The following is a 19097-nucleotide window of genomic DNA, read 5'->3' as shown; positions in this document are numbered from 1 at the left end:
GGTGTGTGTATGTTAGTGTAAGTGAGGAGCATCCACACTGGAGGCAAGGTAAATAAAGTGACACAGGCGAAAAGCTAAGAGTGTCTGTCTGAGTACTTCGCTACATTTGGTGTGGAAGTGGTCAAGACCCTATGTCGACGTCATGTCAAATAAAGTGGCTAAGAAAATAAACCTAACCTAACCAAAACGTGCCAAAATTTGCCACTGCCAGAAGTTCTCTATGAGTCACAAAATAGCACTGTTCAGTGGTGGAAAGCACATGACCCCCGTACACAATTACCACTTCTGTTTTCCCTTATTTTTGTGACAACACATAACCTATACCGACATCACTAGCATCTGTATCCAAAATGAATGGTAATGAGAAATCTGGATATGCTAGTGGGGGAGCATCAGTCAACCTCGAGCGAAGCGCTTGGAATGACGACTCTTCTTCCTCCCCCTACTGGAATCACATCCCTTTTGGTGTGAGAGTTTGCAAGGGTTTCGCTACTATAGTGAACCGGGGTACAAATCTACGATAGTAGGAAAGAAATTCTAGGAATCGTCACACTTCCTGTACCGAAGTAGGTGTCGGGCAATTTTTTTACGGCAAACGTTTTCTCAGGGTCTGTTGATATCCCCTTCCCGCTGAGGGTTTTAGTTTGAGTCTAGCAGCTCTCACTTTCAAGATAACTTGACGTAACCTCACCAAGTGTTCCTCAAACGACCTACTCAAAACAATGACGTTGTAGAAACAAATCAAACATATATCTCATTGTAGGCCCGACAGTACAAGCTTTATCTGGCATTGGAAGGTTGTAAAACCGCATGGAGCCATCTGGGTTTATCACCAGTCCTATTGGTGCTCCCCAAGGGCTGGTCGATGGAGAAATGATTTATGCTTTTAACATCTCGTCTATAGCTCGATGGATCTGCTCATTTTCTGTCGGACCCACTCTATATGAGTTCTGTCTCACGGGTTGATCATTCCCCGTTTCAATGCGGTGCTGCATCAAGTCAGAGCAGCCCAAATGATATGGGCTCTTACTGAAAATATAATTGATTTCGGGAAGAAGACTTTTAAGCCGGTCTCTTTGACCTTGAGTCAACTCAGGGTTCCGATGAACGATTTCCTCTGGCAAGGGAGACCCTACCGCATCCTTCACTTCCTGTATCCCCGCCACTACTTCATCTTCTTTTATTTCACTTGTGAGGTAAATCTGTGCAATTACTGTTAGCGCTTGCTGTAATGTGTTCAAAACTTGCATATATAATCGCTGGTTATATTTAAAAATGGTGTTCGCTGCCATTAGTGAATGTCGACTGATCTTTGGTCCCAATCGTGACACTATAATTGGCATTCCGCACCCGAGGTAATCATTGGCAATCGATGTTGGAAGGGAACCAACACCTGTGCTAGGAACAGAATTGACATCAAGTTTCTCAACCAAGGCCTTCCCTGTTTCTATGTCAGGCTGCAAAAAAATATTTGTTTTCCTGACAGCGTGTCAATACAGCCCTTATCCATTGGTATTTTAATGGGTAGCCAGCTTAAATAATCAGTTTCCAACAAGCATGGTACTGCTAGGGCCAAAGAGTCCAATATGGGGCCCGATAAACACATTTCCCCTATGTGGATTTCCGTTTTTACGTTCCCAACAATTTCCAGGCTAACCGCCGTTTGTGACAAATTTAATAGAAACGGGGTCTAGCCAACGTTGATCCACTGCTAACATATCGAAGTCGAGCGCAGAAATAATGGTGATTGATGCTTCCATGTCCACCAATACCCTTACGGGATTTTCCCGTATCGCTCCTGCTCGCAACAATGTCCCCGTAGCTGCTGCTACAACCCATCTCAAGTTTTTTTCCATTTAGTTTTGGTTGTTGGACAAATTTACCCTGCTGTGCCGCCCTGGGTCGCCGAGATTGAGTGGTATGCCGGTGATAATAGTGATGAGGCGTTTGATGGGGTGTGTATGTGGCCTGGCTGGGTGTCGCGACTAGCCTGATTCGTTCTTGGGAAATCCTGCCATGTTGTCCGGAGCTGGCTTGCTTGTCTCGGGTCGACTACCCTCAACATCCTCTAGCGATATGAGCCAGCCTCCCACATCGGTAGCAGTAGATCTCTGCGTGGTTCCGGGTTCCTCCGCAGTTCTGCCATGGTCGCTGCTGTTGTTCGTGCCTTGGGTGGTTGAATCTCCACTGCTATCTTCTCTACGGTCGCCTGAAGAGCTGCTCCCGTTGACTCCGCTGGTCCTCTCGCTCCTTTCCTCTCCGTTGCCCTTGACACCTATCGCTTCTTCATGTGCCTGGAGGCACTTTGTGAACCACATTGAAATTTGATTGCTCTCTGGTACAATTCATAATGAGGCCTCTCTGATGGATGAGGGCTTGCAGTCGAACCGCCACCAGTGCATCCTGAGCTGCCTCGTCCATCCGTGGGAACGCCAAAATTTGCGAGTGCCAACAAGGTGCTATGGTATGGCATTGGCAGCTCATTCTCTCCTCTCCGCTGGGCTGAAAATCGCTGCCTTGCGCTAGACGGAGTGCAGAAAATCTCTGCTATCCCCTCACAAGCCTGTATCTCTCTCTCTGGGTTTTTTCGTTGTCTCTCTCTGCTTGTGTATCGGTCTTCGTGTCTGTGTCTTTTTCAAATTTCACACTTAACTTCTAATTTAGCAATCTTTGGAAGAACGTAATCAACCAGATAGGGTGTAGACTGTTATGTTATCCGACTCTCTGTTGTATTACATTACATTTCTAAGTATACTAGATTTGTGTTTTATTTAATTTATACCTGATGATGATTGCTTGTGTTGCAATCGAAACGTCGTATGCTAGTATTTAATTTAATTTATTATTTTATCTTTATACGTGACTTTACCGAAAGAACCAAAGAATATTAGCATGGCGTTTTGATTTTCCAGAGTTGTGTAGAAGGCCATCAGCACTCCGTCATCCAGCACTGTGGGCAGCACTCAAATTTGACGGCGGCTTCAAATCTTCTGACAAACGCCACCCAGTCACCTCCAGAGACCGTAAACGCCTACATAGTATAGTGCAGGGGTCGGCAACCAAAATAACAAGAAGAGCCATTTCTTTCCAATTCGGTACAAAATTCAGTATTTCAAGAGCCGCAATGCATCTATGTACATACGTACATATCGTCAAGAAGCAGCCCGTAAAGAGCCGCATGCGGCTCCGGAGCCGTAGGTTGCCGACCCCTGGTATAGTGTAATAATTCAGAGACACGAGTAGGGGGCACTCTCTCTTTTATTATAACCTTTATAGCCATAGGGAATAACTAAATACCGGGTCAGGACAGCCAACATGCTTCCAGACCCACAGCTTTGAAGAGAAGACCACGATGACGGCTTCATGACGAGTTCCACTCCAGATGGCAGCAGTCCCGACTGTGAGTTGAAGTTCGCCTTTTATCCTTCCCAGCGTTTCCAGGCTCCGCCTTTGGCCAAGCACCCTTCTGGATCCCCTAGAAGGCCCTGGGCTTTGCCGACGTGTACAACTGGTAGAACGGGCGCTACCCCCACTCTCATTTTCTACCAGTCCCCAGCTCTACGTGCTCCAGTGACTCATTCTATATCACTACATCACCGACCCCCCGTGAAAAAAACCAGCCGTCCCAGCTGACCTTCATACGTCGCGTGGCGGGATGATGAACGCCACAATACCAACGTAACATTCGCAACACAGGCAACAATCCAGCCCCAAAATATATAGAAACCGACCGACGAGTAGGTGCGGTCAATCGAACCGAACCGTCTTGGAACGAGTCCTTGTCGCCGGCCTCTCATATGGGCCCGGAACGAGTCGTCCGTGGACCCCAGGGGTTACTCGATGATGGCCCCGGGACGAAGATGTTGAAAAAGAAGAAGCAGGTGGCAGTCATACCATCCACTCCCGTCCGGCTGTGGGTGGCGCCGCCGGCGGTTCCATGGCCGTCATGCCTTCGGATCCTGTAGATGGAGGAACAGAGCCTCGCTGAGGCGCAACCAGGATAATGGGAGATCCCCACAGACTAGTTGATTGGGAGATTATATTGGTGGCCAACATCTCATCGACCGCCTGACAAACATGGTCCTTCTCCTTCGGACTAAACCGAAATGAGTTCTGACGAATGGGAGCGGTGCTGCCTGTATCAATATGGTGATACATCAGTGACGTACGGCCAACATCGAATTTACCTTTACTAAATACGTCGAAAAATTCCCGAAGCAATTCCTGCAACTCGCCCCTCTGCTCTCACAACAAATCCGGATTACCTGCACACGGATCCATCCATGAATCATCCAACACTGCTTCCCGTTCCACTGTGGCCACGTCCCGAGCGGTTGCATAATCATTCTCTCCACAACATGCAGCCGTCGTGTGGGCCAACACCGTACACACCTGTATGACCGCGGTACCTGGCCCAGCATTTAACACTTGCAGGAAGGGCTCCTGATCCCCCCATCACTATCGTCTGGACCCCTATCAAGGCGAGACCATGAACTGCACTATTTGAAGGGGTTAAAAGAACCCCTCCCCCAGTTATTTTCCAGTCGAGCCACTTTTGCAGCCTCAAGGATACGAGCATCTGTGTACCCGGGGGAACACTAACAGTTTCACGCACCAGGGCCCGAACCACAGCATTAGCCATACACAACCCATAGGGTACTCCAAAAATCTCAACCGATGCCCCAACGTTAATTCAACCAAAGTCCTGAGGGGCATCCTCTTCAAAAAAATCAGTCCCCAATAAACAAGGCACCACCAATGAACTCGAAACTAACGGCGGGCCCGTTCTTTCAATATCTCCAATCCGTATCGATGCCGCAATTTCGCCTACAATACCTAAATTCCCACCATTACTGGCCATACAAAGACTATTCACAGGACCAAGGCAACCCACCAACGATGGCAAAGTCCTATAAAAAAAAAACTCCGAAAAAATGATGGCGGATTCCCCCGTGTCTATGAGTACCCGCACCTCAACACCCTGAACAAATCCACTCACCGTGGATGATCCTGTTCCTCCTGCCATGACACAGTGTGACAATGCAGTCCATTGCCCGGAACACCGCAGCCAACCATTACACACCGATGCATTCTCTCCGCACCCCGTATCAATATGAACGGTGAAGGCGTGTGCACCCGACACTGACTGCAATGGAGATGCATGAGGTGACTGCATCGGCCGGGTGTGTGACATATCGCGACCTGCTTTCGGCCCCAGAGGAGCGAAGGCTGGTAGGACAGAGGATGGTGAAGCCGGGAAAAGCTGTCCCAGATCAGCACGGCAGACCCTAGAGATGTGGCCCGGTAAGGCCACATCTGAAGCAGGTAACGAGGCCCTTCCATGGTGGAGGGAATGTCCCCCCCGCTGGTCCCATAGTCATCCCGCACCGACCCTCCCGCACGGGCTCCAACCACCCGACACGCAGACCCGAGAAGACTCTCCGTGCTCCTGGTGGCCCTCTTCTAGCGGGAATTCAGGCCAGACCGCCACCTCAGCACGCCGTCGCAGGTTACAGTGGGCCTGGATGCACTAGGCTACCTGAATCGAGGACAGGTCATCTTCCTCCATGGCCGGCAAAAAAACGCTCATCTCCTGATGAGTGCCAACAATTTCTCTAGGACCAGAAAATCCAGTCCCGCCTGCTCCATCTTTGGGTGCGCAGCCTGGGACAGCAACATTAGTGCGCTACGGAAGGCGATGGGCATCTCGGTCTCCCTGCAAACAGCATACGGTGGGTCAAAAATCAACGCCAACTGGGAGTATGCTTGCCACAGCGTCGCCCTGTCTGCCGGGGGAATGGCAAAGAATACCTCCAAGGCATCGTCCGTCATCCAGCGCAGTGGGAAGAGCACACAGTGCCTCAACATTGGACTTCCCTGCGAGCTCGCAAGTGGTAGCGCTGGAAGGCCACCCAATCACCCCCCGCAGCAGAAAATTCCTTGATAAATGGCAGCCGTTGCACGAGAGGTGCCCCCGGATGAGCTGTCTGTGGCAGGTTAATTTCGGCCGGACCCGATTCCTGCCCTCGGTCGGCCGAAACGGCGGAGTCGCCCTCTAGCTGCACCTGAGCTGCAGCCCCTACCTACAGCTCTTCTCTACGTAACTGCCCCACCAGCAACGTCACTGTGGAGAGCAGCTCCAAGATGCGCGCTCTGAGTGCCCGCCGGGATCGCCTCTTTGGAACCCCCCACTGGGGTTCCGGCTGCTGGGGCTGCCCGGGAACCCTCATCGCCGTTGCCCTCTTCGCCCATGGACATGCCAGTAAGAGCCTTCCTCTTCACAAACTTTGACATCTATTTCCCTCCACAAGGATTCGAAATAAAACAAATAAAAGAAAATTCCTAACAACCCTACACGTTAACACTCCTGACACCAAATGTAGTGTACTATTTCAGAGACACTCGTAGGAGGCACTCTCTCTCTTATTCCGGCTTTTACAGCCATACGGGATAACTACATACCGGATCAGGACAGCCAACAGACCCACAGCTCGAAGAGGCGAAGACCACGACGACGGCAGCACGACGAGTTCCACTCCAGATGGCAGCAGCCCCTTCTGTGAGTCGGAGCTCGCCTTTTATCCTCCCCAGCGTGGCCAGGCTCTGCCCTCGGCCACGCACCCTTCTGGATCCCCTAGGAGGCCACAGACTTCGACCACTGGTCCAACTGGTAGAACGGGCTGCTACCCTCACTCCTATTCTCTTACTGTCCCCAGCGCTATGCGCTCCAGTGACTCATTCTATGTCACTACAATAGGACCCAACCTTCGTCTGTGCTCCTGTTTGGACAAGGTGGTCAAGGTTTGTGATGCAGCTTATATCAGTGGCTGAAGCGGTTAATTGGTTCCTGCCTGCTGTTCTGCGAGGGGAAGCAGCGGTTGCTACCTCCCCTGATTTTCAGCTTGCCATGTGACCAATGGTGGCAGCGGCTCTAGCTCGGGCGTCCCTGTTCGCTGCGCTGTGAGGGGAAGCGGCGGTTGGTGCCTCCCAAGAGCTTCGGCTCGCCATGTGGTCAAGGGCGGTGGCTGCTCAAGCCGGGCAGCACCTGCTCCCTCTTCCTCTCTCCTATCCACAATCGCTATCAGCAGTTGATTAATTATTGAAGTGTCATTCTTCCTTCGGTTTCACAATCCAAAATGTTTTAAAGCCCTTCAGGGTTGAAATTTAGTTTGTGTGGATAATTGACTATTCTGATTTCCTTAAATGCAACACACTCTTAAATAGAATTGAATAAGATCTCAATGCAGAACCTTCCTGCAAAAAAGTGAGACTTTCCTGGTTGAATTACGTGATTTGCATTATTGTCATATATTGAAATAAATTTGGAACGTATGCACTCCTACTTCTCGATGTTCATCCCACTTACATAACCACTGCACATCCATATTTAGATTTCAAAGCTGTTGTCTTATCACTTCATCAATAGTCATAGGTGTGTATGCTTTCACAAGGTGACGTTATTGGTCGATACACGTATGTTTGACGAGTGCTGACAACACTGTGAATATTTAACGTTTACAACACCTAATTTAAACGTTTCAAATGGGATTTATGAAATATTTTAATCTAAGATTTTCAATGTGTTAGTGAATATAACACATTATAAGCCATGCGTGTAAGGCATTGTTGATGAGGTGTAATAATACATGGTTTTGATATATTGATAATTGGTGTTCTGAAGGTGAATGAGAATCCAAATAATTACTTATCCTGGAGAAATCCTATGAGCCATGAGGCTCTTTTTTCCCAGATGTTCAGTAGGCGGGGGGGGGGCAGAAAGTTACAACAAACAACACAAAACACGATATGTGTGCAAAGTAGAAATCACTAAATCAAGAATATAAGTTCAAATTGCATAAGTACACCAATTCTCAATCTTGAGCAAGGCAGTGGCGTGGTGGCAAGACTGCATGGTTCAGCGGATGGACAGGGTGTATTCAGTTGTCACTCACCACTTATAGCAGCAATAACTGGAAATTTAACTCAGGTCACTAGCTGCGTGTATAAAAACCCACAAATGATGATGAGCTATACGTCTTAAAAATGATTTTAATTGTACGATTCAGTTTCATTACTGGTGATAAATAAACATTTGTTAAATTAAATACATTATTCCTCAAAATTTTGATTAATCTGTTCCCATTAATATAAATTCTGGACTTCACAAAACAACTGTCTTAAAATCCTGAGTTTGATCTTCATTGAACACCAATTTCCAAAATGGCATGTTTTAACCAAAGGGTGTGAAAGAAAATGTGTTGCTCCATATCCTTACGTGTGTTTTTCAGCTGGCTTTTACAATATTCTTTGTTCATGGGAAGTTATGGATTAGTGGCATGTGGCACCAGTACTCCACTGCTCATCCAAGAGCAAGGCCAATCGCTATAATTCGAAATAAAGGTTTAAACTCGCTGCCAAGCGGCAGATTTTCTGTATAAAAGGGGCTTCCCAACATCAGAGGTCCAGCACCGTCTACGACAGTAGCAATGTCTCTCTTCTGGCTCGTCTCCTGCTTCGCCTTCATCGTCGCCGCCTTCGGTGAGGATTCTACTGCCGTCACACACCTGTTGAACTCAAACACTCACAAAGTTAAATGGGAGTCGCGCGCAGCGTTGTAAGAAGTGGACATATACACTTGAAAACTTCAATTGTATTTGTTAGGACTTCATAAGAACTAGCATATATTCAGGCAATTCTAATGTGAGAGAATAATCATAAAATGTATACCATGGTCAGGGATTTATTTGACAACCATGGGTAATTTCCTGTCAATATTTTAGAATGAAAAAAATGTGAAGGTATAGACATGGTGTACTGACAATTGGCGACAAAACGTATCAAATGCTTTGATAAATCTCCCAATTGACATGACAGAGAGGGAATATGTACATATTTAGCTTTCCATCTTCAAACGGCTCATCATGCAGACAACCTATTGTCAGAACTGGCAGAACCTACTGCCAGTGAAATTAAATCAGATGCTTTGTGTAGATGCTTTCATAACAGGGGTAATGTAAAAAAATACAATGTAAACATAAATTGACATTTTAAAAACGAGGGGCACTCGTCTTTGGAGGTGTCTCAAACTAAATGTCTCAATGGTGGTGAGACGTTATCTCCCTTGCCTGGTATACATTCGATCGTGATTTCGATCCTGACCCTGACGCCTGCTTTATATCTGGAGTCTGGGTGTTTTCTCTTTCTCTCCCCATGGTGGTGTGGATTTTTGTCCAGGTCGCTCCACATTAGAATCATTTTGAGTATTTGGCTGATATAAATTTCCACGTGATAAGCGACTTCGTTGAGTTATCATTCGTGTCCAGCTGATTTCTGAAAAAGAACTAACAGCTCAGTGAACCTTACCTTGTAAAATATAGAGTTTATAGTTTTTATAGTTTAGCTAGCGGGAAGTACCTGGCGTTGCCCTGGCGATAAATATATTTAAAAACTTCTCTAAAACATTACATATATATACACAGATACTCAGCTATTTTGGAAGCTCGGTGGGCCGTTTGTCCATTTCTCCACCAACAAAATTATAAGAGTCTTGCAGAAGTCGATAAAGTCATAGAAAGTGGGGGGTAAATAGTTATTATTTAAGATTTACGAAAATTGTCGACTTCCCCCCTCGAAAAATATTTTTTACCCTCGTGTAGGTATATATACCTACACACCCTACATACAACAGAGTAAGTAGTATCTATTGACTGTAGTTGTATCTACTGACTGTACAGTAGTATCTACTGACTGTTTAGTAGTATTTACTGACTGTTGTAACTACTGACCGAAGTAGTATCTACTGGCCCTACAGTAGTATCTACCGACTCTCTAATAGTAACTACTAACTCTATAGTAGTATCTGCTGACACTATAGTAGTATCCACTGACTATAGTAGTAACTACTAACTCTATAGCAGTATCTACTGATTCTAAAGTAGTATCTACTGACTCTATAGCAGTAGCCACTGACTGTAGTAGTATCTACTGACTCGATAGCAGTATCTACTGATTTTAAAGTAGTATCTACTGACTCTATAGCAGTAGCTACTGACTGTAGTAGTATCTACCGACTCGATAGCAGTATCTACTATCACTACAGCAGTGCATACCGACTGTGTTGGTACCTGCTATCACTGCAGCTGTGCATATTGACTGTGGTGAAACCTGCTATGACTACAGCAGTGCATACTGACGTTGGTGGTTCCTGCTTTCAACTAAAGTGGTGCATACTGATTGTGGTGGTACCTGCTATGATTACAGCAGCGCATACTGACTGTGGTAGTACATGCTGACTTTATAGCAGTATCTATCGACTCGATAGTACAAACTACTAACTTGGCAGAATGACGTCGTGAGGCCTAGTCCCGTTCAAAGCCCCTGGCCTCGCCTAGATTGCCCAGCCGGCCGAGGTGGCACCTTGGCAGGCTGGGGCTGGGCCGCTACCCTCGCCCTCCCCCATCATCCCCCGGACCGCTCTACAAAAATACTATCTAAACGCTATAATATTAGTATCTACCGACCCTATAGTAGTAAGTGCACACATTGAGGTGAAGGGGCGGGAGAAGAGGACATGACACTTTGAAGAATTTATCTCAGCGTTGTGTGTATTTTTTTGCATTTTTAACGCAAAATAAAGATTTTCCCCCCTATCCCAACAAAGGCGTGTGCTTTTCTAGGAACAATCCCTGGTCAGATTTGTTGCGCATGCGAAAATGTGTGCTTTGGTGAGCGCTCATCGGCGTAAGGAAATAAATAATAATAAATAGTACTACATGGTTAAGTAAACTACTTTAAAGTTGACAGATGCAACATCAGAATAGCGCTGGTACCTGGTTACTTTTTAAAAACATAAACCCCATGGTTCACGAGCCAAATCCTTCGCAAATTGTGTCCACACATAGACAGACACACAGACAGACAGAAAAAAAATTACGTTTATAGGTAAGATTTTAGATATTACAAATAAGGAATACCTATTGTATTCTTAGGTTTTTTCGGTAAAGTCACGTAGGTAAAAACATTAAGAAGTAAAATAAAATAAAAATAAAAATCACGACGTTTCGGAGGCAACACAAGCTTCCGTCTTCAGGTGGTACCGTCACAGCCACGACAGCTGTATCAAGTAAATGAGAGATTGCAGGAGTTACCACTGCGTTTATATAATGGTTGGAGAAGGTGGTGGGGCAAGGGCCGCATACTTATTATTAATATGGTAAGGTGAGGTTTGAGACTAAGAATAGACTGCATAACAAAGGCTGAGCCTTTGTTATGGAGAGGTGCGGTTTGTGACTCAACCTGTAACAAGAAGACCACCACTAAACATGGTTAAACAGTAATGGTTGTCTGTCAAATAAGATTGGCAAATAAGTGTAGTTAAATCTTTTTTGCATGGTTAATCACATCTTTCCAATGATTACTCAGTTTGTAACCGTCATCACGTTTGAAATTATGTCTGTGTTTGTATATTTGTATGGCTTCGTGTACAAACCTTTGATGGTAGCCAGGAGGTTTGCAGAGAACCTTGGTCTCGGAAAATACAATTTCATGAGAGCCCACCGAGTTGTAGCAATGATCGGCAACGGCCGAAGGATCAGTTCTGCCGTGTTTCAGATCTGGCTTGTGCTCGCGGACACGATCAAAAACATGACGTTTCGTTTCTCCAATGTAGCAATCACCACAAATGCAACTCAATTTGTAGACTCCAGGATACTGTAAGTCAGGAACGACATCCTTCACAGATGGAATCAAATCACGGATTTTATGCACTGTACTGAATCGGACTTGGATCTTATGTTTGTTTAGAATTTTGGAGATCTTTTTGGTCACGCCTGCTATGTATGGCAACGTGATAGTTTTGGTCGGAGTTTCATGTGGCTGTTTCTGTATGGTGGGAGAGACAGCTTGGCGGATAGTGCGGTCAGAGTATCCGTTCATCCTGAGGGCCCGATGTACATGTCTTAATTCACCGGCCAGGTGGTGTTGGTCAGCAATGCCATGGGCTCTGTGGTATAGCGTTTTGATGAGAGAATTATTTTGAGATGGGTGGTGGTGGGAATCCGGTTTCAAGTTAGAATCTGTGTGGGTGGCTTTCCTGTAGACAGAATGTCCCAAGGATCCGTCAGGCCTTCTCTCAAACAGAATATCCAAGAATGGTAGTTTACCGTCTTTCTCCACTTCCATGGTGAATCTGATGGATGGGTGTCTAGAATTGATGTGGTCCAAGAAGTGGTTCAATGCTGGGAAGCCATGTGGCCAGATGACGAAAGTGTCGTCCACATACCTCTTCCACAAGGAAGGACGCAGGGTGGATGTCTGGATGGCGTCTGATTCAAACTTTTCCATGAACATGTTGGCTATAACTGGTGACAAGGAGGAGCCCATAGGGGTACCCTCATTCTGTTTGTAGAAGGTGCCATTCCAGGTAAAATAAGTGTTGGTGAGGCAATGCCTAACCAGCGCAGGTACATCAGAATTCAATCCATGTTGGACTAAGTCCTCAATTATTGTTAGGGTGTCCGGTACTGGGACTTTGGTGAACAAGGATACTACATCAAAGCTGACGAGGATGTCATCAGGAGATAGTACCATGTCCTTAACCATAGAGACTAATTGGGTTGAGTTGAGTACTGCTGAAGAGGTCTTGCCTGTGAAGGGGAGCAGAGTATCTGATAGAAAACGGGCTAGTTTGTACGTAGGAGAGTTTATCGTCGACACGATGGGTCGTAGCGGGGTGCCACATGAAACTCCGACCAAAACTATCACGTTGCCATACATAGCAGGCGTGACCAAAAAGATCTCCAAAATTCTAAACAAACATAAGATCCAAGTCCGATTCAGTACAGTGCATAAAATCCGTGATTTGATTCCATCTGTGAAGGATGTCGTTCCTGACTTACAGTATCCTGGAGTCTACAAAGTGAGTTGCATTTGTGGTGATTGCTACATTGGAGAAACGAAACGTCATGTTTCTGATCGTGTCCGCGAGCACAAGTCAGATCTGAAACACGGCAGAACTGATTCTTCGGCCGTTGCCGATCATTGCTACAACTCGGTGGGCTCTCGTGAAATTGTATTTTCCGAGACCAAGGTTCTCTGCAAACCTCCTGGCTACCATCAAAGGTTTGTACACGAAGCCATACAAATATACAAACACAGACATAATTTCAACCGTGATGACGGTTACAAACTGAATAATCATTGGAAAGATGTGATTAACCATGCAAAAAAGATTTAACTACACTTATTTGCCAATCTTATTTGACAGACAACCATTACTGTTTAACCATGTTTAGTGGTGGTCTTCTTGTTAAGCTTGAGTCACAAACCGCACCTCTCCATAACAAAGGCTCAACCTTTGTTATGCAGTCTATTCTTAGTCTCAAACCTCACCTTACCATATTAATAATAAGTATGCGGCCCTTGCCCCACCACCTTCTCCAACCATTATATAAACGCAGTGGTAACTCCTGCAATCTCTCATTTACTTGATACAGCTGTCGTGGCTGTGACGGTACCACCTGAAGACGGAAGCTTGTGTTGCCTCCGAAACGTCGTGATTTTAATTTTTATTTTATTTTACTTTTTAATGTTTTTACCTACGTGACTTTACCGAAAAAACCTAAGAATATGAATCATTGCAGTCACGAAAGCTTCAAATCTAGAATTAATACCTATTGTGTATAGCATTGCAGTCCTCAATATTAGTAGTTTAACATAATGCAGTTATCTTAATACTTAGAAGGCCCACATACAGCATGCAGTTGCAAAAGTATAACTAGTACATGCTAAAAAGGCATGCATACTATGTTTATCATTTGTAACATTTAACGCTCATGACAATTAATTTTAATTAAAGCTTCCTTCGTGCGCTTGGAAAAACCATCCTGTCTTTAGTTTCCCAACTTTTAGTAAATAACACTGCGCACTTGATGCATTCATTTAAAGAGGAGGAGGAATCTTAAAAGTTACATTTTTTTAACCATCAAGTCTGTGTACACTGTAGTTTTTATCCACCTTGCTAACAGTACTATGTATAATTATGTAATTTTGTATACATGGACACCCTGTAATCATCATCTGCCATAATCTATCCACTGCCGGATGAAATGCCCCACCAAGCCATTGCTTTACCGATCCTCCACACTCTGTCTATTACCTTCACTATTTAAAGTACTAACTTTGTAGGAAATTCATGCAAGGAGCATTCTCTAATGTTAACCACCAATCACCGTGTTCTTTACACATCACAGGGTGCGGTGTCCCGGCCATCAAGCCGGTCATCACCGGCTACTCTCGCATCGTCAATGGCGAGGATGCGGTGTCGGGCTCCTGGCCCTGGCAGGTGTCCGTGCAGGTGAGTGCTCAATGTTGGTATATCACGAGTCCACATTGACATGAACCATATCGCGGTGTCCACGACACAAGTGAAAGTCGGCCTGTACGCACTGCTGTTTGGTATGTGAGGTGTGCTACGCGTGTCCCAGAGTGCGACACGACACCAATTCTGTCGCGTCTTGCCACTACAGGATTCCACCACATGGCACTATTGCGGTGGCTCCCTCATTGACCCCTCGTGGGTGGTGACCGCTGCCCACTGCGAGTTCAAGTAAGCGCATGCAGGAGTCACTGTACCAGCATAGCACCGCTCATTGTTAACGACTTTAAAACGAGGAAGAATATCTTTATCAATCAGTAAATGTTCGGTTTTCTTAAATGCGTCCGCAGCCCATCCCGTGACCGCGTCGTCCTGGGCGAGCACGACAGGAACTCCAACGCCGAGAACATCCAGTCTCTTGTCGTCTCTAAGGTAAACTTTCGAGCCATGAATTGACCTCATGAACATTCCCTGCAACTTCCTAGACATTGAAATGGAAGAAGTTCAACTGATACCAATTGTGTTGATCAAGTACCCTGAATTTAACAACTGTAGCGAGTTTAAGATATTATAACATCTCGTTCTGTTTGCACACACAGGCCATCACTCACCAGCAGTGGGACTCCTACAACATCAACAACGACATCATGTTGCTGAAGCTGGCTCAGCCCGCTCAGATCGTGGACCGTGTCTCTCCCGTCTGCCTACCCGCCGCCTCGGATGTCTTCGCTGATAACATGATGTGTGTCACCTCCGGCTGGGGCAAGGTCCACTCTTCCGGTGAGCATCAAAGACCAATAATTAACACAATTTACTTGGTGCAGGGTATTCATTCAGACTTCCTACAGCTCGTAGGCCTATACAACTTTGACAGTAATTCGTGCCAAATAGTTATTAAGAAATATTATTAAAGAGATGATTTAACCCTTATTATGTTATTTGGCATTCTTCTATGTGTGCGTTCACAGCCTTCAACACGCCTCCCATCCTGCAGCAGACCGCTCTGCCCATTGTACCTACCCCCACCTGCCAGCAGAAGTGGGGCACCGTGAACGTCATCACCAGTGTCATGATCTGCGCTGGTGGTGCTGGAGCCAGCTCCTGCATGGTAAACGTTAATGGCCTTCCATTACGTAGCTAAAGTGGTATCTGAAGTCAGCGTTTTAATGCTTACACCAGAAGGTAGGCGATCATCATTGGAGGTATGAGGGATGGTGGGGTTTATGGGACTATCTTGCAAAAGTGTAACATGTTTGAAAGTAAACCATTGATGAAAGTAGTTGTTGACAATTTAATAGGATTGAACTTTGATATATACCTCAATACTTAATTTTAAGTGGCAATATATTTTTTTTATTTCATCATCTAATGTAATTTGGTGACAGCTCATTATTACCATGCACAATGCACATACATTATTTTAAAAAATGTGTAATTATTGCAGACCTGCACAACCATATAAGTGAAGTGTATCTCAAAACAACTCAATTGTCATCAAAGATGGGTCGGACGGTTTTATTTTACTTTATTCTGTCTCGATATCGAAGCTCATTCTGATATGCTTGTGGCTATGCACCTTGCGTGTCTTCTCTCCAGGGCGACTCTGGCGGCCCCCTGGTGTGCGAGAAGAACGGCGTGTGGAACCTCGTGGGGATCGTGTCGTGGGGCAGCAGCTCGTGCTTCACCAGCATGCCGGCCGTGTACGCGCGCGTCACCGCCCTGCGAAGCTGGATGGACCAGACCATGGCTGCCAACTAGACACACTGATGGGCAACGATTCAGTAATTGCTTTCAATTGGTCGCATCGAATTCGTGATTGTGAAGACCTTGGATATTGTACGAATCAATTTGTTGATGACATGTTGTATCATTAATAAAATTGTTGACCAATATTTTTTCCCAAAAAGTTTGATTTATTTCATCCTTGACTTGTTTTAGTTTAACACGTAGGCTTTCGCGACCAATATTATCCATAATACAGGTTTTTTTGGGTTAGATCGCGTATTCCATTTGTAGGCAGTTAAAGGAATACGAGTTAAAAAAAATAGTAAATTTAATCTAAACATATCATACAATATAAACCACAGATTTCTTTACAACAGTAACATAGCCAATATTCCAACAAACTAGTCGACCTTCCCAATTGCAATTCTAAATGTATACTCACGAATATTCTTAATTCATTTATAAATTGCTTTGCATGCACATCTGAAGTTTCTTTTTATTTTTTAAAGAGGATGACGTCGTCATGATTGGACTAGAGTTTGGAAACCCGTCGAGTATGTTATATGTAATGAACTCTGTCATATCACTGCAATTAAACTCTAATCGTAACGTGAACAAAACTTCAAAATTTCAACTTCAAGATTAGCTTAACACCGAGTATAATCATACAGGCAGACATCGTCGAACGCAGGGATAAAGTTCTTGGAAAATGCCATATTGGGAAAAACCACGTTCGACAATAAAGTTAATGGAAGTTGCATTTCTATGTCTGAAATGATCAAGCGCTCCCTATTTAACTAAATATACATGATTTCCACCCTTGATATTATGCTAAAGGATTCTGAGTCACTCTCCATTTCTTGTGTTTGTGTGTACACTCTTGATTTTTCGATTTCACCTCAATTTAAACCTCCATCTCCATTCCCCTTTCCGCACCGCGAAGACTGTTGCCCATAACTCGCCCCCGACATTTAATTGCCAGCCCGGTACTGGCCCCTAACAAAGTCACTTGAACGTGAATGATTTGCCATTTAGGCGTCCATATGAACTGACACATTTACTGCGCGTTTTGACTCGTAAGGATTTTTAGAATTTCTTCATTTTTGTAAAAAAATCTCCAAGACAAAGAGCGCTTTGACAAATTAACGTTGTACGGGGTTGCGCTTAGCGAGATCTGCCTGCATGTTATACCAGGCAGATCTCGCTAAGCGCGACCCCATCGAACGCTAATTCGTTACAGCACTCTTTGTTACTATAACATAAAGCACGGCCGGGCGGGCTGCAAGGACACAGCACCTATCGTGGCGGCAGTGAGGCTGGTACAACAGAATGGGGAGCCCTTCTGATGCCAGCAAGGTGTGCGGCAACAGGGCGAAAAGCCCAGAGCAGCGGGATGATGGCTGCCCGTCATCCCACAAACACCCACGCACACAGTGAAATAGTACTCACCACCAAACCTCTCCACATGAGTTTTTATCCTCGCAACCTTGAAGAACCAAGAAGATGAATCCCTGCAGTCACGAAAGGCTTAAATCGAAATAATAGTTATGCTTTAAATTAGAGGGCAGCCTGTCTTACAGATGCGTTATATTCTCCATCGCCTCAGTCTTCTTCTCTCAACTATTCTCTGCTATTGACTCCATCTCTCCTCCGGTGGTCACTCTCACCCACTGGACACTACTCACCTGATGTTCGCTTCTCACATCAGGCTTTTCACTGGACAATGATTCTATCAGCTTCGACAATTGTGCACCATCCATCGTGCATTGATTAAAGAGATAGCGAGGATGCTTCTCCATGCATTCATCATCAGTCGCATGGACGATTGCAACAGCATCTTTTGCTGTTCTAGCACTGCGCATCTATGTCCACTCCGGCCAGTGTTCAATGCTACGTCTCACCTGATAGTTCGGACGCGGAAAAATGATAATGACCTCGATATGAGACGACTTAGATTGGCTATTAAATATAGGATTGATAAACAAAAATAAACTTTGCTTACTATTTTACAAGATGCTGCACCAATCCGCTCTGTCTTATCTCACTGAGCAATGTATACTCGCCTCAATGGACCCTAGACGATGCACTCTACAATTCACAGCTCATGGTGATCTACTGTACCCACGCACACACATTGTGCTGTTTTGGGGTCTTTGGTCCAAAGACCGGTAACTTGCATATGTTCTGGATCCATCCTTGAGTCTGAGTCAGCTTGCAACAAACTTTAAAGAGTAAAACTTAGTATGCAAGATCAGGGCGCATTTACATCGTACATAGCTAACCGCGCTAATTGGAGGTGCGGGATGCTCACCTGACATCTAACGCTCACGAAACACCCCCAATACTCCCATGACTCCATTCACCAGTCATCCACTTGACCCTCACCATATACAACTGACACCTAACTACTTGGTAGACACCACACTACTCTGCTGACATTTAGACACTCTAAACTTCTGAATTCAGTAGACATCACCCACCACTCACCTGCCACCAGCCTCATCGTTAATACATACTCACCAGACCAATTGACTTGATAATTACACCACTAAACTCCACCCTCAACTCCAACTACACCAAATTGTACTCCAACAAGGCACTGCACAACGTCACAATTGTAGACTACACCACATCACTCTTCGTGCGCCATTCCTCAGCACAGGTCAACCGAAATGAAGAACCGACTTTTACCAATAAAACGTGAACAAAACAAAACACAACTTAACAATCACAATAACCAACCCACTCGCAACTCCCCCAAAAAGTCACCCAACCGCACAATTGGGTCTTGACTCTGGAAATTCTTCCGGGCCTCACGTCGGAGCAGCTTACAGTCTCAGTCAAGACTTCTGGGCTCAGGAACAACTTGCAGTCTCAGACCGCTGAGTTAGATTCAGTGAAGACAGGTGCATCTGTTCATTGTGGGACTTTAAGAAGCATTGTCTGTAAGGTCGTTTGTATATTTATAATACTGGGAATGCTGTTATAATGTTAGGAT

At 45.3% G+C, this 19097-nt stretch overlaps 1 protein-coding gene across 1 annotated transcript; it reads left to right on the top strand.

Annotated features, from left to right (window-relative positions):
* Positions 1-8486: 8486 nt before the first annotated feature.
* On the top strand, positions 8487-16132 carry LOC144936750 (chymotrypsin B-like). Its single transcript, XM_078863873.1, has 7 exons — positions 8487-8538; positions 14250-14353; positions 14526-14605; positions 14725-14806; positions 14974-15154; positions 15343-15482; positions 15971-16132. The coding sequence occupies exons 1-7, from the start codon at positions 8487-8489 to the stop codon at positions 16130-16132; spliced, it is 801 nt and encodes a 266-aa protein (XP_078719999.1).
* The last annotated feature ends 2965 nt before the right edge of the window (positions 16133-19097 follow it).

Source organism: Lampetra fluviatilis, chromosome 17 (assembly GCF_964198595.1).
Source record: "Lampetra fluviatilis chromosome 17, kcLamFluv1.1, whole genome shotgun sequence".
Classification (NCBI taxonomy): Eukaryota; Metazoa; Chordata; class Hyperoartia; order Petromyzontiformes; family Petromyzontidae; genus Lampetra; species Lampetra fluviatilis.
This window is presented reverse-complemented; position numbering and strand designations above follow the sequence as displayed.